The sequence below is a fragment of the Malaclemys terrapin genome, chromosome 6, assembly GCF_027887155.1.
Source record: "Malaclemys terrapin pileata isolate rMalTer1 chromosome 6, rMalTer1.hap1, whole genome shotgun sequence".
Taxonomy (NCBI): Eukaryota; Metazoa; Chordata; order Testudines; family Emydidae; genus Malaclemys; species Malaclemys terrapin.
In genome coordinates, this window is record NC_071510.1 from 35,801,768 (window position 1) to 35,826,114 (window position 24,347).

General features: G+C 41.8%; 1 protein-coding gene across 5 annotated transcripts in view; it reads right to left on the minus strand.

The window, feature by feature from the left end:
* Positions 1–560: 560 nt before the first annotated feature.
* GCNT1 (glucosaminyl (N-acetyl) transferase 1) overlaps positions 561–24,347 on the minus strand; it is a 28,378-nt gene continuing 4,591 nt past the window's right edge. For 3 of the 5 annotated variants that reach the window (XM_054032737.1, XM_054032738.1, XM_054032739.1), the window contains 3 exons: positions 19,802–19,949; positions 2,747–2,805; positions 561–2,061 (listed from right to left, as the gene is read on the minus strand). In XM_054032737.1, coding sequence (XP_053888712.1) covers positions 641–1,930 — 1,290 coding nt within the window. In that variant the 5' untranslated portion in view covers positions 1,931–2,061; positions 2,747–2,805; positions 19,802–19,949 and the 3' untranslated portion in view covers positions 561–640. The remainder of the gene's footprint in view (positions 2,062–2,746; positions 2,806–19,801; positions 19,950–24,347) is intronic. The other 2 variants (XM_054032736.1, XM_054032740.1) reach the window with 1 other exon arrangement.

Below are 24,347 nucleotides of genomic sequence, written 5' to 3' on the forward strand. Positions count from 1 at the left end.
CTGGTTGGTGAATATTTCAACTTAAATTCAAAGTTTTCTGAAAAGAGGATTCAGAAGTATGTATCCCAGAATACACATGGAACCACTGCAAAAGCCTTAACATTGGCATATTGGTCAATTCCCTTTTAACTGTTTTTTTTAAAGAATTCCTGATATGCATTCCCTGAGATCCTGTTGCATCTACATGTTTGCTCTGTCTAGCTTTTTCTCCACCCCTTGCCCAACAGTAAATTTAAGATTATGAAAAAGGATTTAGTTATGGCCACACAAGATCAGGGGGTTCTGGTTTTTAAGTCTTTGGATTGAATAGTAGCAGAGATCAAAAAACCCTGAAAGGCTAATATTGAAATGTTACACAAGAATAGCTGGACCTACTCTCTTGACCCCAAATATGCATTTTGAGGCTTGGACCTCTTCCAATAATAGAGTATGTGGTATGGAAATTTGTAGGGAAAAAAAGTAGTTAGGTGAGACTCAATTGAACGAACATCTCATATACCCCAAGTGGAGTTTCTGATGCTCATACCAAGGCGATGAGTAAGGTGCAACACACTAGTAAATCATCACTACATACTTAATATTTTATCTGCATGACAGCCTTATCAGTGTGAAGCTGTCATACCATACACAAGATAGCATTTTAATTTTTGTGTTGATTCAAAGCTTTCTTTCTCAAATATTCTTCCAAGCACTGAATTGCAAAGGGGTCAACATCAGTATCAAACTTGTTGGCAAATAAGTGGTGTTTCTGTAACATCCAGTTCAAGTCTCCCACACCAAACACACACACAGAGCGCACATGAATTCCATTGCACGGAGGATAGGGGGCACCTTTTGAAACATCCCCTTCAAAATAATGCCACTTCACAAATCTGGCAAGAGCATTCATGTCAGAAACATCATACTTGTCACTAGAAGAAACTGCCCCTGGGACTTCAGGGATTCTTTGAATAGTAGCCCACAAGTATTCATCAGGGCTATAAGTGTCTTTAGCCCATTCAATAAATTCAAGGATTTTGCTGTTTTCTAGCACATACTCTACAAATCTCCTACTAGCAACAAAATAGGCACTGCCAGAGAAAACAGGTGTACTAAGAGGTGGAGGTTGTTTGTCTATTCCCATGTTCTTTAGCTTACCATCAACAATTTCATAGTGTTTTTTCCATCGTATTTCTTTGCTGGAAGGCATTTTCTCAGTTTCTAAGCTGTTTTCACCCTTTAGGGCTCTCAATTTCTCCACCATTTCCAGGTTGGTCTTAATAGGAAAGTCCATACCACAAAGATTTATCAAATATTTCCAGTTTGTACTCCTCCTGTAGAGATCTTTCATGCAGTTGAGGTCTGCCTGTACCCTGCTCCACGAAGCATATACTACACTCTCCAATTGGCTGGCAATAAAGACATTATTGAAACAGGACACAATTCCCTTAACTGCTGCCAGAAAAGTTTCTGGAGACTTTTTGTCAACATGAATGCAGTAATAATTCTGAGGAGCATAGATTGATCTTAGAAGTCTATCAAGCATGTCTATTTTGTGATATACCACTATTGAATAGGCAATTGGAAATCCAGCTTCTTCTTTACTGAGAGGTTCCATAATATATTTCCGCATCTTGGTAAAAGAGGCACAATCTGTTGTCATATTAATGTAATCACTTGCTGTTAGCTTAGGGCGTTTCTTAAATGTCACAGTTAACATCTCAAGCTTTACTTTTTGAATTTCCTCTATATCACCCTGCAGTATCTTAGAGCAGTTAATATTAGTGGTAGGATCTTCACCAGTCAGCTCTAGATGTCTGTGATTCAAGAAGTCCGGCTTTTGGTTATTTTTTAGAACCGAAAAGGCCACTAAAGTCAGAAATAACACAAGGAGGTGCCTGTAGCGTAAAATATGACAAAAACAAAATTTTCTTCTCAGCATTTCAGACATCAGATACCTTCACTTGGCTAAACAAAGCTTCTTTGTACTCATGATCTCAAACCCACTTCAACAGCTTCAGAGTCATCTGTTCTCATTTCTCAAAAGTGTGCGTATATGCACTGGACACTGGAGGAAATACCCTAAAACAAAAATAAAATACAAGTCATTTCTAATAAGTACAGTTATTCTGCAATTCAATTCTACATTTTACCAGTGGCTTTTAAAAGTCTTTGCTTTAATGGTGAATGGTTTAGTTAAAAGTTTCCTGAAATTTAGAAAATGTAATGAATAGGGTGGTCAAAGTTTAGACTTTTGAAAGTTTAGATATAGTTTGAGTTTTCATGGAACTGTTTCCCCATTTTATGACCAGCTCTAGTATTGAAGCTTCAATTCAAGTGTTAATTTTCCCCTCATACCATCTTTTCTATTGCATTATTGGATGAAGTGTGTTAATTCTGGTATGGCTGGTCTAAGATAGATTACTTAGATCCACTGAATCCCTTTTAAAAATGTTGGCATTTTAAAATGCAATAGGAAGAAAATGGTTTTGTCCCCTAGACAGAACTGGTTCACCCATATTGGTTCGCTAAATTATTTCATCTAATTGGGGTTTTGTGCAATACAGAGAATGCGAAGTGTTAGTAGCTTAAGTACGTATAGTAAATATTCCAACCTGAATTTAACAGGGACATTTTACACACACTCCAAAGATTTGTTGGCATTTCAATTTACAACTCATTTACTGGGGAAACTATTCACACTTCATCCTCTCATTTGAAATGCAGCCCACATGCACATTCAGCATTTTATTCTTGTGATACAGACCCTTAAACATACTGAAGAATGAGTAGTGATGTGACCCTAGAGCTTCTTTCAGGAAAGATCTGAAAAAGAGAAGGGGAAAAAAAAATAATGTAGTGTTACATAGTCATCTAGATTTCAGAGAGTTCCTGAAGACAGCTCTCTAGTTGACATGGTATTGCTATTTTTGTGGTCTATTTTTAAACAGGTATTTAAACTGCACTTTTGAAACTGTTTTTCATATCACTCTATGCATAAGACAGCTTACTTAGTTGTTAGAGAGCTGGCTACTAGATAAGCATGGACTACAGAGTGTTGAGAGAAGTAGAATGTTGTCAGAAATATAGGAATAGCCCTAATTTCTCTCTCGATACAACTACATGGATTTCATATGAACTATCCAATACGCTAAGAACGAAATAAATGAAAATCTGAGTTTGTTATAAATTCAAAGCACTATGGTATATATCTGTGTATTCACCTGTAATGTACAGTACATATTTTATGTCTATTAGCTCTTAATTAAAATATCTTAACCCCTACCCATGTGAACATTCTCCATTATGTATTTTTATAGAAAATCTGACTGAAGAGTCTTGTATATAGATGGACAGAATCTGGAGACATCTGCAGACGTATAACTGCCCAGAAGAGTTTGCCAAGAATCTCTGGAATCTGGGGGCTGGTCTACACTGGGGGGGAGGGGGGAAATGATCCAAGATACGCAACTTCAGCTACGTGAATAGCGTAGCTGAAGTCGAAGTATCTTGGATCGAATTACCTGGGGTCCAGACGGCGTGGGATCGATGGCCGTGGCTCCCCTGTCAACTGCGCTACTGCCGCTCGCTCTGGTGGAGTTCCGGAGTCGACGGTGAGCACGTTCGGGGATCGATATATCGCGTCTTAACGAGACGCAATATATCGATCCCGGATAAATCGATTGCTACCCGCCGATACGACGGGTAGTGAAGACGTACCCTTTATCAACTAAACAGGTAATAGTTTAAGAGTGGCACTTTATTTGTATTCACAAATATGCTTGCAAAAAATTAAAAAAAAGTTACATTTGGTCAAAAACTGTTTTTCCTTTTCTTTCTTCTCTCTACCTCCCCTTCCAGGCTTACATGTAAACAATATTGAGACAGCATGAAAGGGAAAAATAATGCAAACTCAATAAATAAGACAGTGGAGGCCTATAAACAATTATGTTGCATCTAACATACTAAATAGCCACTTCTACTTTTAAATACATCATTTAATTAACTCTAAAGAACATTCAGGTTTTAGCTTCATGTACTTTATTTCAGGGGTTCTCAAACTTTCATTCAGGTGCGGGGGGGGGGGGGGGGGCAAAGCCAAAGGGTCAGGGGAGTGTAGTCTGAGCCCCACCACCTTGGTCTTTGGCCCTGGACAGTGGGACATGGGCTTCAGCTTCAGCCCTGGGCGGTGGGGCTTGGACTTTGGCCCCAGGTTGCAGCAAGTCTAACACCAGCCCTGGTGACCCCATTAAAATGGGTTCGTGATCCACTTTGGGGTCCCAACCCACAGTTTGAGAACCACTGCTTTATTTAATAGGAAGCAAAATGCTCAATGTATATGGAGGGATGGTGATGGGAGTCCATAATTTTCAGTGAGAACACGTGCCAATATTTCAATCTGGAAACTAAAGCATTAAAACTTTTTACTAACTACTATTAGAGAGCACTCTGGAAGACCTTCTAACAATTTGTTTTTGAATTTTAAACAGAGACAAATGATCAAGGCTTGAGATTTCCATAACCCAAGAACTTCATTAAGCCTGTTTTTCTGTAACCTGCTCAGTACGAATTTTTAATAAGTCTGCTAAAATTTTAACTTCTAATTTATGATTCTCAAACTGTGGCTTCTAAGCTTACTTGGTGATGCCTGTCAGTCTTCATTTGGGGATGCTTACTAGTTGCAGCCCAGATCATGATTCTCAGAAGCAGTCTTGACCCCCGCGTTCCTCCCCCCCAGTGATGTATTCTGGGTAGTTTCTTCAATGTATAGTCAAAAATGTTTAAATTAGCAGCACGTGACAACAAAACTAGAGAGTTAGCAAATCTACAGGACAGCAGACTCACACTGCAAAGTGACATTGAAGAGATTAAAGTAGTGGTAGCTCCAGGCAGCAAGAGAAGTTTCATTCTGCATCAAGGGAGAGGAAATAGATAGCAGTCAGGTAGAGTGCTGGAGCAGAGGGAATAACCAAGTAAAGTTTGCTCTTATTAGGCCACTTGTACGTAGCCAAAAAACAAAATGTTTGAGGGACCAATGCTACTCTCCATGCTGACTACTAGGATTCCATCATCCTCCAAACTAAATGAATTGCACAACAATTCACTAGTCCCACTGCATTTGCAGTTGAGTGATTATATAAAATTTTATAGGAAATAAGTGCTCTGGGTCAGATTTTCCTTCATGGTAGTAGAACGACATGGAATTGGACTAGAAATAGCTCACTCCAACTACATGTACACACTTATACTGTGTCCTCTGAAGTTAAACAGCAGTAGTTTCATACTCTTATTTAAATAACTCATCTGACACACATCCATGCCTCCTCAGATGTGCAACCATCTATATAACAGTTAAAATAGTTTTCTGCAAACTCAAATTAGCTAAGAACTCTCTATTCTGCAGTAGGGAAATTAAACAAGATGGTGACTCTTTGGTTCAGTTTCCATCTAGTGTCTGCAGTAGCTGTTCATAAAGCAAAGAGCTGGCTTTATAAACAGACAAAAATAAAGTCTACAGCTCTTCATTACACTGGTGGTGTGACACAGCTGTTCCACTCATCCACAAGGGTCTCCACACTTGTACATAGTTGTGTAGAGTAGGATTACAAAGGAGATTTCCCATCTTCCTAAAGAGGGTGGGAGGAGGGAAGGTGAAGGGAAGCAGTAGTTTTAACCCACAGAACTGCTATCAATCACTCCCATAACATTAAAGCCCTTTACATCAGTTTCTTAGGGCAGGTCTACACTTCAAATGCTGCAGCAGTGCAGCTACACTGATGTAAACAGCAACAGAGGGTCCTGTGGCACTTAAGACTAACAGAAGTATTGGGAGCATAAGCTTTCGTGGGTAAGAACCTCACTTCGAAGTAAGGTTCTTACCCACAAAAGCTTATGCTCCCAATACTTCGGTTAGTCTTAAAAGTGCCACAGGACCCTCTGTTGCTTTTACAGATTCAGACTAACACGGCAACCCCCCTGATACACTGATGTAGTGCTTCAGTGAAGATGCTACTCTGCTGACAGGAGAGCTTCTCCCATCCACATATTAATCCACCTCCATGGGAAGCAGTAGCTCAGAGAAGATTGTCCATTGACATAGTGCTGTTACACTACCTAGCTCTTAGTGTAACTGCTTCACTCGGGGGCGAGGATTTTTTACACACCTGAGCGACTTAGTTATATGGATATAAATGTATAGTGTAGAGGTGGCATCTTTTCTTCCTCTTTTGTTCAAGGTACTTTTCTACAGAAAGTTTCCCAGGATCCATTATTGCTTATCACAAGTTTCTGCAAAAGGGCTCTATATGGTTCCCTTTGTAGAATGAAGGCAATCAGAGAAATAAGACTGCCTTCTCCACTCAGTGAAGCCCAAAGGTCTCAAATCTCTACTACTTTGCACTTGTGCAGTCATTCACATGAGTATAAAGAGGTGTGAAACTCTGCCATTCTGATTAGCATATAGAGTGTCAAGTTTCTCTATAGGGTTTGTAGCAATGTAGCTTATGGTTTCTGATCAGCTCTTCCCAAATACTCTCAGTGCTGTATAGGCAGGGCCAGCTTCCCCCCCCCCCCCCCCAAAAAAAAAAAAAAAAAAAAAAAACCAAAATCGCGATCTGCGGCACTTTGGCAGGAGTCCTTCGCTCCGAGCGGGAGTGCGGGACCTGCTGAATTGCCACCGAATAGCTGGACGTGCTGCTCCCCTCTGGAGTGGCCGCCCCAAGCACCTGCTTGCTAAGCTGGTGCCTGGAGCCGGCCCTGTGTATAGGTTTTGATATAGTCTAGTCTCTGGTCCAACTAACAGCAATGTAGAATGTAACAGAAGGGCTTGCCTATACTGGCACTTTATAGTGCTGCAACTTTCTTGCTCAGCGGTGTGAAAAAACACCCTCCTGCGCGCAGCAAGTTTCAGTGTTGTAAAGCGCCAATGTAGACAGTGCACCAGCGCTGGGATCCAGGCTCTCAGCGCTGGTAGCTACGCCCCCTTGCGGAGGTGTATTTTTTAAGAGCGCTGGGAGAGCTCTCTCCCAGCACTCTGCAGAGGCAGCGCTTTAACACTCAGTGCTTGTTTCCCGAGCCCAAAAGCGGCGTTCAACGGTGCTGAGCATGTCCGTGAATGCCACAAGCAATTTTGTGTCATATGCATTATGTGACTCGCTATCATCGGACTCCTCACTGTCACTTGGGATCTTAAGAAATAGCTCAACTGCCAAATGAGACGTGCTGGCGAGACTCGTCAGCATACTCCTCAGCAGTTCAGGCTCCATTACTCGCAGACCGAAACGGAACACAGATCGTGCTGCACAGAAACTGTTGAAAGATGGCGCCAAATGTGGACGGAAACACAGGGATTGCTGGGATGCGAAGCAATGCATCACGGGGCATTGGGACAAGACCCAGAATGCCCCACACCCCCTACCCCCTTCCCACAACCCACGGTGCCAGAATGGGAAGAGGTGCTCTGTGGGATAGCTGCCCATAATGCACCACTCCCAATGCCACTGCAAGTGCCGCAAATGTGGCCACGACAGTGCGCTGGCAGCTGTCCGTGTGGACAGACTGCAGCGCTTTCCCTACTCAGCTATACAAAGACAGGTTTAACTCACAGCGCTGTACAGCTGCAAGTGTAGCCATACCCTCAATGTAGTATTGACGGTGTCCTGTGATGTGTTCCGTATAAATGTCTCTGGACCACCTGATAGTGTCAGACACCATGAGCTGTCTCATGAGCCGGGCATAGCGTCGACTGACTCCGCATGCTCTCAGAACCGGCTCGTTGTGGGGGTCCCACGAGCCCACACATACAATACAAGGATGAAGTTTGTGCATAATACCGGTTTGTGACAGTTAATCCTAAATAGATTTTGCAAATTAGATATACATTGATAATTGCTTTAAAGAAGACCAAAACAGCATAAAAGCAAAAAGACAGGAAGAGTGACTCTTTAGAAAGCATTTCCTTTTAACAGAGTGGAAATGCAAAATAATGTTTGAAGTCTTCAATGATAGTTTAAAACTGAAAAAGTATGTGGTAGAGAGGTTCCCCCCTCCTCTCCTTTTGGAGAGCTATTTAAAGTTCTTAACCCATTTCAATCAATCAAGTGTTGGTAAGAAACTGAAAAATTCAGTAGTTACAGAAGTAATCTATTGAATTTTGGAGCTCTTTTGGGAGTTGGCCCAAGACTTTGGAATGAATATTCACAGGAAATAAGAACCATCACTACTTTTCCACCTTCCACAATAAGTGCAAGACACATTTATTTGACCTTGTCTTCACTAAGATATAGCAACATGTGTTTTTAAATATGTTTATATTATGCACACGCGCACACAAATTCCAAAATCAAAACACACGATATAAAATATATGTTTCTATTATGCACACACTTCCATTGGGGAAAGGAGGAGAGAACAGAAAGGTGATAGTTCTTAGCCCTGTTGCTCAATGCACTGCTGGAAGGCATTCAGATACTATGGTGATGAACACAGTGTAAGAATCTATACAAAACACTCAGTAAATGCCTTTAAGGTAATGGGGCTAAACTGAAGTGGTTACTGGGTCGGGGGCCACACCACACAGCTCCTGGAAGCAGCTGCATGGCCCTGCTCCGGTGCTCTAGCAGGGTCGGGGGCCGCTCCACGTGTAGGTGCCGGAGAAGGGACATGCCACTGCTTCCCAGAGCCACTTGAGGTAAGTGTCGCTCAGCACCTGCATCCCTGAGCCTCTCCGCACACCCCAGCCACCTGCCCCAGCCCTGATCCCCCTCCATCCCAGCCAAGAGCACCCTCCTACACCCCAAAATCCTCATTCCCAGCCCCCCCAGAGCCCTCATCCCATTCCACACCCCAACCCCAATTTTGTGAGCATTCATGGCCTGCCATACAATTTCTATTCCCTGATGTGGCCTTCAGGCCCAGCCCTAGTTAGAGCCTTTCATAATGCCTCCCACTTCAAGTCTCTCTCCCGCTAGTAATCACTTTTCAGAAGATTGTCGCCTCCAGCACAAGACATGAAAATGTCAGCTGTAATTAAAAACTTAAATACAGGTTTGCAATTTATTCATGGTGACTGTAGATTTCTGGGCTTGGGCTGGAGCCCAAGGTATGGGACCCCCCCTCCCCCCACTCTAGCCTAGGCTCTAAGACCCTGGGAGGAAGGGGGGGGGGCGCAGAGCAAGCCCGGAAGTCCGCACAGCAATGAAACAGCCCGGAGCCCAAGTCAGCTGGTACGGGCCAACTGTGGGTGTCTATCTACTTGCACAATAAACAAAAAAGTGATTTGCTATTACACTGTGGAAGCTGATACCAAGAAGGAAACAAGCTAAAAAACAGACTATGAGTGTGGTGTGGAAGTTGGCAATGGGAAAAGAGGAAGAATGGGGTGCGGGGGTGGAAAGGAACAAGATGTTTTTAGCAATCGTCTCACATATAAAAACTTGTCTACTGAGAACAATAAGTCAAATCCACTATTGCTTAGTCTACACCAGTTGTAGTGTAAGCATGGAAAACTCAAATTTTTGGGGGGAGGGGGAGTTTGTTTAAAGCCTAAGTATAAGTCCACATTTAAGCATCTAAGTGGACTCATTTGGCAAAGTGCTGAACACACAGCATCGTCCACTGACATCAGCATTTTTCTCCCTTTCTCTTCTGTCCCTTTCTGGGACCTTATTTAATTGGTTTTCCTTTAGAGAGCAGATGCTGCAGTACTTCATGAGAGGCCACCCTGTGACCCTTTTTGCTTACACTCCATTTCCAAAATGATCCTTCTGCAGAGCTCTGACATTGTTAGGTTGTCAGTGGCAACTGTTGAATGTTTAATACTTTTGGGGAGGAGGGGGAGAAATCAGGCCATCTATTTCAATGCCTGAATATGGACATAAGAGCTTTGATTTAGGCACCCATTTAAAAAAGTTTTGGCTGTATTAGGACATACCCCAACTAGCATGTATAGCCACGTTATTTGAAGACAACGTATAACTGATTCTTAAAGATGATTTCAGAACATAGTGATTTTTTGTAGACAAATCCCAAATTATATTTACCGCCTACCCTACTAAAATCCTCACAGACATTATGCAGCTAGATTATCCAGAGCATCTTCCTATTTTCATTAGGAATATTTAGCACTCGCCACCCCACCCACCCTTTCCCAACTGGCTCAAGTTCTGACACTCTCACCTCATTGAGTAGTAACTTGCTCACTGAGTAGCCCTACTGAAATCAATCTTGGTACTTAAGATAGATATTCAGTAGAACTACTCAAAAAAAAGATGCTAGTTTCCTTTAGTGCAGGTGGGGCCAGGGGACCACCTTCTCTTACTCACTTAGGGCAAGTCTACACTACTACACCATCATTACAATACTGGAGGCAAAAAGCATTCCACCCATTTCCTACAAAGCTCTTCAGTTTTGTCATAGTTATCTCTAAAATAGTTCAGATGCCCCCAGTCAAGTAATTCCAGATTACTACTGAGGACTTCAAAATCCAGTCAAACACACATAAAATCTTTACTGAACACATGCACCTTACTGTAGCTTTTCCAAGTTTTACAAATTTGGTTACAATCATTTGGTAGCATTTCATGATTAAAAAGAGGGTTACCCAAATAGATCTTTAGTGTATACCAACACTACTAATTTATGGTCTCAATTGCAGAAGCTCATCTGCACAGTTTGGCCCCACTTAACAGCAAATTATTACATAAGGCACTGTTGTAATGAGGTGGCATATTACTTCATTATCTTCATAAGCGATTACAGTACTTGTAGTAGATTAAATATCCGGTAATTAAAAAGAAAATGACTAATTCACAAAGTAAGACAGTGATACATTAATCTGGTTTTAACTTTTTAATTTGGCAAATTCATACCAGAAGCATATCCAGATACCTACATCTAGTAGACTTACAAGGGTGGTCTAATTAAAACAATAATGGTATCTCTTATGTAACAAATGAATTTAGGGTCTAGAGAATGTCAACTGAGTATGGATTATTTTTATTTACTACAGAAACCAATACCTGAAGCCTGTTACAGATTACCCTCAAGCCACCATTTCTGCTTGTTTGCTTAGAAATGTAGAACATGTTTGAAGGGAAGAATTACCAGTTCTTCCAAGAAGACTAGAAGAACATGATTTAAGTACAGTGGCATGTGTCAAGTTTCAGTTGATAGAAAAAGCGATTTATCTGCTCAAGAGCTTCACACCTACTCAGAGCAGGACTTTAGGGTGCTATGATAAAAATGCCAGTGGCCAGTCTACAATAGCACTCCCAGTGTGGCTAGTACTGATAGAGCTGCATGAGCGTTAGTTTTACCAAAAAAACTGTTTGCCTTCCCTTCAGAAAGATGAAAACAGACCATCGTAAACACCTTTCACCATGGAATACTGACAGGTGGCTAGAACCAAAGAGCCTTAAAATTAAATGTTACTATTAATATCCTCAACATATTCTCCAGTTTACAAAGAATATAGCTTGCTGAATAGTTTCTTTCCCACAGTTTGAGAAGACTCCTTTTACAGTTCCAGTCACCTTTACGCGATGCTGTATTTTGTTTTCAATTTTTTAAGAACTCTTCAATTGGCAATAGCCATTCTGCACACTGCCTATGCATACAGGCTAATGCTCCATGTAAAAGCTCTAGTGTTTGGAACTGGCATGAATTGCACCCTTAATTTCACTTATACCAGTTCAAAGTCTTAAGTCATATCCACACACTTCATTCAAAATAGATTCCTAGTAGGGTGTCAAGCGATTAAAAAAAATTAATCACGCGATTAATTGCATTGTTAAACAATAAGAATACCATTTATTTAAATATTTTTGGATGTATTCTACATTTTCAAATATATTGATTTCAATTACAACACAATACAAAGTGTACAGTGCTCACTTTATATTTATTTTTGATTACAAGCATTTGCACTGTAACAACAAAAGGTAGTATTTTTCAATTCACCTCATACAAATACTGTAGTGCAATCTCCTTATCATGAAAGTTGAACTTACGTATGTAGAATTATGTACAAAAAAAGTAACTGCATTCAGAAATAAAATAAAAAAAACTTCAGAGTCTACAAGTCCACTCAGTCCTACTTCAGCCAATTGCTCAGACAAACAAGTTTGTTTACATCTGCAGGAGAGAATGCTACCCACTTCTTGTTTACAATGTCATCTGTAAGTGAGAGCAGGTGTTTGCATGGCACTGTTGTAACCAGCATTGCAAGATATTTACATGCCAGATGCGCTAAAGATTCATATGTCCCTTCATGCTTCAACCAACATTCCAGGGGACATGTGTCCATGCTGATAATGGGTTCTGCTTGGTAACAATCCAAAGCAGTGTGGACCGATGCATGTTCATTTTCATTATCTGAGTCAGATGCCACCAGCAGAAGGTTGGTTTTCTTTTTTGGTGGTTCTGTAGTTTCCGGATCGGATTGTTGCTCTTTTAAGACTTCTGAAAGCATGCTCCACACCTTGTCCCTCTCAGATTTTGGACGGCATTTCAGATTCTTAAACCTTAAGTCCAGTGCTTTAGCTATCTTTAGAAATCTCACATTGGTACCTTCTTTTAAAAAGAATAAAAGGTCAAATGTAGATGCATCAACTCCAGTGGGGGCATAGTTGGTACTTAACACCTGAAAGAATACATAGATCGACTAAAATGTAACTTTCAGTCTAACTTCCAGCAGCGCTCCTCCTTCTGCACCTATCAGGTGCGTCACAAAAATCTTTTCCTAGAGGGCCTCTTCACAATCTTGGAAAGTGGGGCTATGGAGGGGACCACTACTTAATAGAAATCTCATTTACTCTTCTCTGCTTGAGGTCTCTGTTCATGACTGGTCACCAAGTATTGCAAATATTTTTGTAGTAAAAGTTTTGAAGTTATCCTAATATAATAAGCATAAGTGAGGTAAAACAAAGAGTGTTTAAGTAGTGAGATTTAGTATCATGCCACTTAATGTACCATAACTACTTCAGCCTCAGGATTAGATCCTTTGTCCCACTATAAAAACCAAAAGCAAGTAAGTTTAACATTCAATAAAATACTTCACTAGTAGTTTTAAAATAAAGACTCAAAAGACCAATATAATTTCACCAAGACCAGTTTTAGGTTACAGTTACAGGGCCTAATTGCTAATTATATCATGATAGCACTAAGGGGCTGTCAAGTGTTGGATCCAGACACTGGGGATTACCAGATACATGGAGACTCCTGAGGTGGTGTAAAACTAGTATAATGGCTCTACATCTCTCCCCCATGAAGTCCCAAAGGTAGGGTACATGGGTGGAGCCCTGCTGGACTCAAACTGTTCTCAGCTGCTGGAATAGTCCTTTGGGACCTAGGCAGCTTAATACAACAGCAAGCAGCCTAAGGATTGCTCTAGCTTGAGCAAGGGTCCAAACTCCAAATATAGGGGGGTACAATGTGACAAATCACTTAACGGTGCCAGCCTTTTCCCTGAATTCTGCTGGAACTGAATCTGGGCCATAAATTTTAAGATGGCAAAAGTGTTCTAAAAACTTTAGTTAGCTTTTGACTCTCTTTCCTGCCAACTCACATCTTGCTTTGAGTATCAAGTTGAAGTTAGCAAGTGGCCTTACCTCATCCTGTAAACCAGTCTATGGGCTTGGCTACACTTGCAGACGTAGAGTGCTAGGAGTTAAACCAGCCTTCAGAGACGGCAGCAGGGAAAACGCTGCCGTGTGTTTACACTGTCAGCTGCAAGCACACTGGTGTGGCCACATTAGCAGCTTCTGCAATGCCATAAAGAGCAATGAATTGTGGTAGCTATCCTAGTGTGCAAAAGGCTGCAATGTGCTTTTCAAATGGGGGGCGGGTGGCGTGTGACAGGGAGTGTGTTGTGTGTATGTGGGGGAAGAGACAGTGTTTTGGGGAGCTGAGAGTGTCAACATGTTGTCCTGTAAGTTAAGACAGTAGCATACCTCCTTCCCTCTCCTCCCCTCACACACACTCACAATAGCAGCATTCCACACTAATGGTTTGCTTTGTCCTGGAGGAGATAAGCATGCCGGCTCTTTGAAAGGGGATATCTGCATGCCTGCAGCTGATTTCAAAACAATGAGACGAGTGGCCACTTGACTTCAGGGGATTATGGGACGTTTCCAGAGGCCAATCACAGTGCAACACCTCATCCACATTGATGCCCAGGGCATTTCAGCCAGGGCACAGCAAGCTTTATGCTTCTCGTGGAGGTGGATTACCAGGAGCGCTCCAGCTGTAGAGACCAGGCGCTCTCTGTGTCTTGCCAGTGTGGACACCTCAGGAGTTAGGGCACCCGGGGATGCTTTAATGCACTCTAATTTGCAAGTGTAGCCAAGCCCTAAGATGGTTATTTCCTTTACTAATTTCACCTGATTTATATGTCTGGGGACAGAAAGAACTGTTCATTAATATTCTCTGGGACTACCACTTTCTCTCAATCCATGGCAATGTCCCACTTCCTTCCAAGGTTTGTACTTTTACAAGGTTAACAACTCTGAACATCCCCTTTAGTAATACTTGCTTCATTTACCCGCCCTTAGAGAATACCAACTTATTACACTTCTCTGTCTATACATTGTTGCTGTCTGTCAATACCTAATAAGGATGTCAGTGGTTGATCTGCGCAGACAAGTCTCTCACCACTGTATTTACCCTATAACAGTCCAAGCAAAAGGCACCACACTTCCATGATGTTCCAAGATTCCCGGTGCTTTGTTGCCAGTGGTTACAAGAATAAATAAGTGATTAAATCAAACTGAGATAAAACATATGGAAATTCTTCCTTAGAAGAGATTAATTAAACAGAGCATTCTGTTCTACATGTCACTTTTAAACCATTTCATGAGGATATTAAGAATTATGGGGTATTGGCACAGTGAGCGGTTAATACCGTTAAAGAACCAAAACAAAGTGTGTTCTCAGACCAGCAGAAAAATATAAAGGTATTGTAATGAAACTGCTGGCTCATGGCTGGGCACTGTATTAAAGATCAGTACATCCTGAGGTCAGAACAGACCTGGCTCAGGACACTGCCAGACCCCACAGGAGAGCAGGCTAGAGACAGCACTCAGGAAGATGGCTCCTGAGGAAAGACCAAACAATGGATAGCCTGAGAGCTGGGACCTGGGAGATTCTGAGCTTGGCAGAGATTTGCCTGTTGCTGGAAGAAGGCCAGCAGCTCAAGTATACAGGATTGCAACATGCAGGCAAGAAACTGATGTGAAGGTGTTCCTGTCAGACTCTGGTTTTATTACCCCTGGACTGGACTGACTTAGAGTTTTTATGTCATTTATTGTAATCACAGAAGAAGTTGTACCTACGGTATTTGCACAATTTATTTATTTCACTGGAAACTGAGTTTTTACAGGAACCCACCAAGGACTAGAACCCATTGAACACAGCATTTGGAGCCCCAAGAGCTCACCTCTGAACTCGTTACACATTAGCATGCTAACCTGCACCGAGGAGACTGGTGTACCACAACACATACCGTGGAAATCTTGCATTGCTGCTGGTTGCAGCATACTATGTAGAACATTTATTCTTCAGAAGGGGGGAAAAAAACTAATTGGTGAACCACAGCAGCAATGTCATCTGATGGGATGTGTGTTGCCACAGAGAGGAGATATGTTAATACAGCTCAGCATTTTCCATTACACAATACAGATGTAAATGGCCATGAATTAGGTATGACTTTAGAGAGATAAGCAGTTCATTACACGTGAATGTATTCAATTACAGAGGTTTCAATCTCTGTTAGGGAAGTACAAATATTAGTCATAACTAGAATTATATCAGTTACTATTAGGTTACAGATTTAGGCCCCAGTCCTTTAATGAGATGTGAGGGCAGACCACTTGGAAGTCACTAGTCTCCACATAGGCACAGAGGTGTGTCCCCTGGCATTCCATTGCAGGACAAAGGGCCTTAGATTTTCCTCAAAAACTTACAAGTTCAATTCAAATAGAAACTTTTTTTTGAAGCTTTAGCATCTAATGAGTTTTCAGTCTCATAATTTAAAGAAAACCCACCACACTTGACCCTATTATGCAGACGTCTATCTAAACAAAAAGACATTGTGTTTTCACAGGCTGATTTTTAAAATAAAAATCAAACCGAAGCATTTAGCATTAGTCATCATAGCTATTTCTTAATTCTTTGGAATTCCTCTGCAGGGGACGAGGGAGAAGAGGTCCCCCTCTTCTTTGTGTTTTGTCAAATCTGCTGTGAAACTGTTCTTAAAACAAAACATGTGCTGGGTCATCATCTGAGACTGCTATAACATGAAATATATGGCAGAATGCAGGTAAAATAGAGCTGAAGACCCATAGTTCTCCGCAAGGAGTTCATTATTTGTTAACGAGCATCATCAGCATGGAAGCATACAGATCCACTGGAATGGTGGCTGAAGCATAAAGGGGCATATGACTGTTTAGCATATCTGGCACATAAATTCTTGCAACACCGGCTACAAAAGTGCCATGCGAGTGAGTCCCTGTGCTCACTTTCAGGTGACATAAATAAGCAGCAGGCAGGAGCATCTCCTGTAAATGTAAACAAACTTGTTTGTCTTAGCAATTGGCTGAACAAGAAGTAGGACTGAGTGGACTTGTAGGCTCTAAAGTTTTACATGGTTTTGGTTTTGAGAGCAGTTATGTAACAAACAAACAAAATCTACATTTGTAAGTTGCACTTTCCTGATAAAGAGATTGCACTACAGTACTTGTATAAGGTGAAGTGAAAAATACTATTTCTTTTGTTTTTTACAGTGCAAATATTTGTAATAAAAATATAAAGTGAGCACTGTACACTTTGTATTGTGTTGCAATTCAATATATTTGAAAATATAGAAAACATCCAAAAATATTATTGTTTAGCATGATTAATATTTTAATCGCTTGACATCCCTACAAGAAACCTTGACATTTTAAAACAAATATATTCAAAACTTACTGAAACAGAATTTATGAAGGGGAAAGAATTCATGTACACTTCAGCTACACCTACACTAATCTTGGCTTTCACAGGTCAGTGATATGAAGTTGTGATCGTCTTTAATGTGAAGTTGGGGCGGAGTTGTAGAGGTAGCACTGTGGCCCCTTATGCCATGTGGCTGGACTGCAGTGGAGTCAAAAATATCCTGGCTCACTCTACAGCTGGATCCCCTGGTCACCTTCTCCCACCCGCCCCATCCTCTTCCTCGCTGTTCACAGCAGGGGCCTGTGACTTGGGGCCCTCGGATGCATCAACAATGTTGTGCAGGATGGTGCTGGAATCTCTGCTCTTTGATATACACATTTCTATGGCTGGCTCAGAGCTGTGCTTGCACAGCCTTTTCTCCCCACAGGCCCAGGAGCTAATATCTCTTGTCTACTCTAGGCTGGAGCATGTACATCAGTGGTGGGCAACTTGCGGCCTGTCAGGGTAATCCACTGGCAGGCCACCAGTTTGTTTACATTTGCATGGCCACCCACAGCTTTATGCAACAACAGAGAGGTGCTAGGTTCTCTCTCCAAGCCGGGTAATCGGGAAAAGGAATTTCAGAAAGTCGCAGGGCTTGAAAAGGGGGCAGGGATGGGAAGGGCTTCACAATGAAGACCAGAGCAGTCGTTGGGCATTAAGGGAAAGCTGCTACTGGAGGATTGTTAGGGTCGACATAGTAACGCAATGTCAAACGCCGTATATCAATCTTGGCTCAGCACTGCTCATTGAAGTGGTGTTATTATGTTGGTGTAATGAGCCATCTTAAGTGGAGACACATGCACAAGAAGGTTGACACAAGGCAGCTTATATCAACGTAACTTTGTAGTGTAGAGCAGGCCTAAAATATCAATTCACCATTGCAGATAAATGTGCCTTGTAAGTAAGGGACTCTACACCACCATTTTGGCAGGATTTAAGTATTAGTTTTAAAAACAAACAAACAAACAAACTTAAATTTGGATTAAAGTTATATTTCTAGCCCATATATTGTGATGCTCTCCTCTGGGAGCCCAAAACTGTAACCCATTGTGTTACCTCTTTGCCTTAGAGAGCTTTGCTGGAGCTGAAACAAAGGTTTGTCTACACTCAGGGCCAGCGCTTCCATTTAGGCGACCGCCTAGGATGTGTGTGTGTGTGTGTGTGTGTGTGTGGTGGGAGGGGGGCGGGGGGGGGGGGGGGAGTATTTTGCTGCCCTTGGCGGCAATTCGGCAGTGGGCGGTCTTTCCGTGCTCCGGTGGCAATCCTGCAGCGGGTCCTTCACTCACTCTGGGACCCACCGCCGAAGTGCCCCGAAAACCAGGAGCATGGAAGGACACCCCCCCGCCGCAGAACTGCTGCCGCCGACGACTGAGAGCACGGAAGGACCCCTGCCTAGGGTGCCAAAAACCCTGGTGCCTCTCCTGTCTACACTGGACTTTCGTCAGTAAAAACGTTTGTCATTCAGGGGTGTGAAGCTTCCCTCTCCCCCTGAGCAATAAAAGTTTTACTAGGGTTACCATATTCTCTGCCTCCAAATGGAGGACACTCCACGGCCCCCGGCCCCGCCCCCAGCCCCACCCATACCCCCGCCCCAACCCCGCCCCCTCCCCAAAGTCTCCGCCCCCTCCCCTGCTTCCCGCGAACATTTGATTCGCGGGAAGCCTGAAGCAGGTAAGGGGGGTGTGGGGGGGAGGAGGCGCGGCCCCGGCCGACCACCCCCGGCCCACCCAGCACTGCCGGCCCCCGGCGGCCCAGCGCACCCCCGGGCTCCCCGCGGGCCCGCCGGCCGGCTCCCCGCGCCCCCGGCTCCCCGTCCGGCCCCGCGCCCCCGGCTCCCCGTCCGGCCCCGCGCCCCTAGTTCCCGGCCCGGCACCATGCCCCCGGCCCCGCACCGCCGGCCCCGGCCGAGCACCACCCAGCCCTCCCGATTTTCCCGGACATGCCCGGCTTTTGGGGATTTCCCCCCGGACGGGGATTTGAGCCCCCAAAAGCCGGACATGTCCGGGAAAATCCGGACGTATGGTAACCCTAGTTTTACAGACAAAAAGCGCCAGTGTGAACTGTGCTTTGTCAGCGGGAGATGTCTCTCCTGCTGACAAACAGCAGCTACACTGCACCTTTTAGTGGCACAGCTGTGTCGCTAAAAGTTGCATAGTGTAGACATAGCTTAAGACAGCTCTCAAAGACTCCGACTCAACGGCTAGAAGGTACCATCATGATCTAGTCTAATCTTCTGCACATTGCAGGGCACAGAGCCTCGCTGATCCTCTCCTGTAATAGCCCTATAATATCTGGCTGTGTTACTGAAGTTCTCAAATCAGAATTTAAAGACTTTAAATGATGGATTCTCTGTAACTCACTCTACTTTTAACTGTTGCCACATGTTGCAGAGGAAGGCAAAAAAACCCTCAGGGTGTCACTGCCAATCTGACCTAGAGGAGAATTCCTTCCTGGCCCCCCAATATGGCAGTCAGCTAGAACCCAAGCATGTCAGCAACACCCAACAGCCAGACATCTGGAAAAGAATTCTCTGTAGTAACTCTCCCATTCACGTGTCCCATCAATGGTCAGAGATATTTGCTATTAACAGTCACAGATCAGCTACATGCCATTGTAGGTAGTCTGATTTAGCATCCCCTTCATAAACTTATCAAGCTCAGTCTTGAATACTATTAGGATTATTGGGCCTACTGCTCCCCTTGGAAGGCTGTTCCAGAACTTTAGGTGAAGGTTTCTAACCATCACAGGAGTAATTTCCAGACTAAACTTGTTTATGGACAATTTATAATCTATGCCACAACAGTCTGCCTTGTCAGAAAACTCCTTGAGACACTGCCAGTCTAAATCTTACCTTTCAGGTTACGTTCAGTGAACTCCATTTCCCAAGTTCTCCCAGAGAGGTCTTTCTGTAGTGTCCACTTTGTCTCACTGAACAGTCACAAACTATGAAGTCCACTGTCTCCAAAGAGATGATATACCTGGACCAGCCTACTGGCTCACTGAGGAGGACACATTCCAATTTAACACACAACATTGACATAGTTAATAATAAAACTAAACATTAGTAATAAACTTAAGACCAGATTTAAGTGATAATAAGCAAGAGAAAAAAAAGCTATATTTACAAACAAAAAGTAAACAAATATATACTTTCTAGCATTTAAAATGTAACAATTTACTATCCTGGTCTCAGGCAATTTCTCACTAGTCAGTTCTCAGCATCTTCAACTCACACAGCTGAAAGATTCACCTTCCACAGTTTCCAAGAACGCTGGCTTCTTTTGTCCCTTAAGTGATGGATAACTAAGGGCTTCCCTCCCCTTCTTCTTATAGTCCCGTAAACCTTTGAAATGTATTCTTTTGAAGAGTATCCCCAGAAAAAAAAGTTCTTCTCCCCTGCTGGTGAGCACATGCATGCTGTCTTCATCTCATTGTGAACTAGCTCTTTCTGTTGGTTTGACTACTTGGTTTACCTTAGATGCACATATACTTTCATTGCCAGGTTCAAGCTTTGTATACCAGAGACACTGGCAAATCCACATTCCTTTGTGTGGAATAAACCTGTTTATCCACTCAGATTGCCTTGTCTGGCCATATTTTAGTAACATGTTTCCAGCATACTTACATAACCCTTTACACACTAACCATACATACATCACAGAATGATATTAATGTCCCATATGTAACTAATTATACGATAACTTACAAGATACTATTTGGCTAAATATTCTGACAACAGTGTATTGCACGTGTCCTTTGCCAGCTGGCATAAGGAGCTCTTAGAGTCATTCATATATATATTTACCAGGATAGTCTTCCAGATAGAAACAGAGTATAAGCCAATGCAGTCCTGTCTTCCTGAGTCTGCAGACAGAATGCTGTGGTGCTCCTGCTTATGTCTCAGTGAAACAGCAGCAGCATTGGTAAGGATAAGTAGACTTGGAAATTTACCAAAATAGCTATTCTGGAATAATAAAGGTCCATGTGGGGAATTATTTTAGAATAGCTATTTCAGAAATTTCCAAGTGTAAACAAGCCCTAAAAAATGGTAATTTCCATTACTGCTCAAAAGCTTTCTGAGTAGTAACAATGAAACAATCATGTCAGTTTCAAGCTGCTGTTACTTAGTAGGTTAAACAGCTTCAGTGCCTACCGCTACTATGTACTGAGGACAAACAAAACAAAAGGAAGTCCATTGATACTCAGTGAATTATATACACGTTATCACTATAAATTACTTTAGAAACAGTTTGTCCGTGGTTTTAACCCTCGGATGCTTCTGTGTGCTAATTTTTTATTGAAACACATATGCAAAAGTGCTAAATGAAGGGATGTGTCTTCAGATAGAAAAGAAAACCTCTTTGAAAGACCAGCCTAATCCACTAATTTAGAAAGGCTTCTTCAAATTGTCCTCACTAAAAAATAATCAATGTTAGCAAAAGCATAGGGGAAAACTTATTACTATATTTTACTTTGATAAACTAGTTGTCTGTGGTTTTAACCCTGGGCTGTTTCTGTATGCTCATGTTTTAATAAAACACCTATAAATAAAGGGCTTGTCTTTTCAAGTGATTATAAAATAGAGTTTTATTCCTTTACAAAAAAGGATACAACTTTTACAAGCTTTTGTTCAAAAATTTGAAAAGAAACAAACCTCTTTTCTCTTCTATGTTCTGGACAGCTAACAGCCTTCCTTATCCCTAATTCACTGGCTAACAAAGCTGCTTTTGCTGCAGCTTCAAATTGTCCTCACCAAAAGTATAGGAAAATTTTTTAAAAAACTGTTTGTTACTAAGGGCTTATGGTCAAGGCCGGCTCCAGCATTTCTGCCGCCCCAAGCAAAAACAAAAAAGCCGCGATCAGTGGCAGCAGTTCAGCGGCAGGTCCTTCGCTCCTAGAGGGAGTGAGGGACCTGCTGCCCCTAAATTGCCGCAGGTGCTGCCCCTCTCCCTTGGCTGCCCCAAGCACCTGCTTGTTAAGCTGGTGCCTGGAGCCAGCCCTGCTTATGGTTTTAATCATTATAAGCACCTGTGTAAAAGTGTTACATGGCAGGAAAGATGCTTGGGTCTGTTTTTTTAAGATATTAAAAAGGCAGTTATAGGGGAGGAGGGAGATAGCTCATGTTTTATCAATCTTGGGACTATAGGATTGGTTCAGGAAAATGTATTCTATGATGCAGCTGTAGAACAGCATCTGATTAGTCCAACCCAAAAGGAGGAGACAAGGGTGGGATGGGGGTGAGGTAATATATTTTAGTGGATCAACGTCTAGTTACACTAGACATTTTCCTCTTAATTTTCCGTTACTGCAGCTATCAGTGCAACTCCACCAAGAGCAGCTATGCCAAAAGTAATAACAGACTGACAGTGGGTATTTTAACTATTGCATCATCTGATCCTGCTCAGAACAGGGTCTAGACAACACCAAAAGTTAATATGCAGTTACCAGTGCCTTGTCTACACTACTGTTTGTGCTGGTAGAGCTGCACCTGCCAGAACAGTGGGAAATTTAAGAACAAGACACTAGTGGAGACAAGGTCATAGAGAACAGGCCCTTTCCTGAAGAACATGCCCTTGTCTTCACTGCTTAAAAAAGTTTATTTTTTACCTTGTCCTATCTAATGTATCTGAGCTATTTTGAGGTGAAAACCACAGTGAAGACACTTTTGTTTTATGTAGGGCTACTGATTAATCACAGATTAACTCAAAAAATGAATCACTATTAAAAAAACTTAATCATGATTAATCAGTTTCAATCGCACTGTTAATAGAATATCAATTGAAATTTAACAACTATTTTTGTATGTTTTTCTACATTTTCAAATATATTGATTTTAATTACACAGAATATAACGTGTACAGTGCTCACTTTATATTATTTTTATTACAAATATTTGCACTGTAAAAATAAGAAATATTTTTCAATTCACCTCATACAAGTACCATAATGCAATCTCTTTATCATGAAAGTGCAACTTACAAATGTAGATTTTTTTTTTTTGGTTACATAACTGCACTCAAAAACAAAACAAAGTAAAACTTTAGGGCCTACAAGTCCACTCTGTCCTACTTTTTATTCAGCCAATCACTAAGACAAACAAGGTTGTTTATATTTATGGGAGACACTGCTGCTGGCTTTTTATTTACAATGTCACCTGCAAGTGAGAACAGGCATTTGCATGGCACTTTTGTAGCTGGCATTGCAAGGTATTTACGTGCCAGATATGCTAAACATTTGTTTGCCTTTTTATGCTTCGGCCACCATTCCAGAGGACATGCTTCCATGCCGATGATGCTAGTTAAAAAAATAATGCATTAATTAAATTTTGACTGAACTCCTTAGGGTATGTCTCCTGCTCTGTTTTACCCACATTCTGACATGTATTTCATATTATAGCAGTCTCGGATGATGACACAGCACATATTGTTCCTTTTTAAGAACACTTTCACTGCAGATTTGACAAAACACAAAGAAGGTACCAATAGGAGATTTCTAAAGATAGCTACAGCACTCAACCCAAGGTTTAAGAATCTGAAGTGCCTTCCAAAATCTGAGAGGGACGAGGTGTGAAACATGCTTTCAGAAGTCTTAAAAGACCAACACTCCAATGCGGAAACTACAGAACCTGAACCATCAAAAAAGAAAATCAACCTTCTGCTGGTGGCATATGACTCAGATGGTGAATGTGAACATGCACTGGTCTGCACTGCTTTGGATCGTTAGCGAGTAGAACCCATCATCAGCACGGACGCATGTCCTCTGGAATGGTGGTTGAAGATGAAGGGGCATATGAATCTTTATTGCATCTGGCACGTAAGTATCTTGCAACACCAGCTACAACAGCAAGTTCAACTTTCATGATAAAGAGATTGCACTACAGTACTTGTATGAGAACTGAAAAATAATATTTTTATAGCACAAATATTTGTAATAAAAACATAAAGTGAGCACTGTACACTTTGTATTTTGTATTGCAATTGAAATCAATATATTTGAAATGTAGAAAACACCCAGAATATTTAAATAAATAGTATTCTATTATTGTTTAATCGCAGGATTTAAAAAAAAAATTTTTTTAATCGCTTGACAGCCCTAGTTTTATCATAAGGAAGAGTGGCTCATTTTCACTGTGGTTTTCACTTCAGGATCTCTCTCACACAATAGTTACTGCAAGGTAAAAGGTATGCGTTTTTTAGCAACAAAGACAAGGCGTTAAGCTTTAAAAAATAAATATTGACCCTTTCTGTCAGGCAATGGCCATTATATACACCAACACAGTGTTTATCTATATAAAAGGAATTACTGCTAAAATATCACTAGTGAGAGCTAGTTTAGATAGGGCACCAGTGGCCACTGACATATTAAGTACAATGCTGGATAGGCCTTCTTTTTTAAGC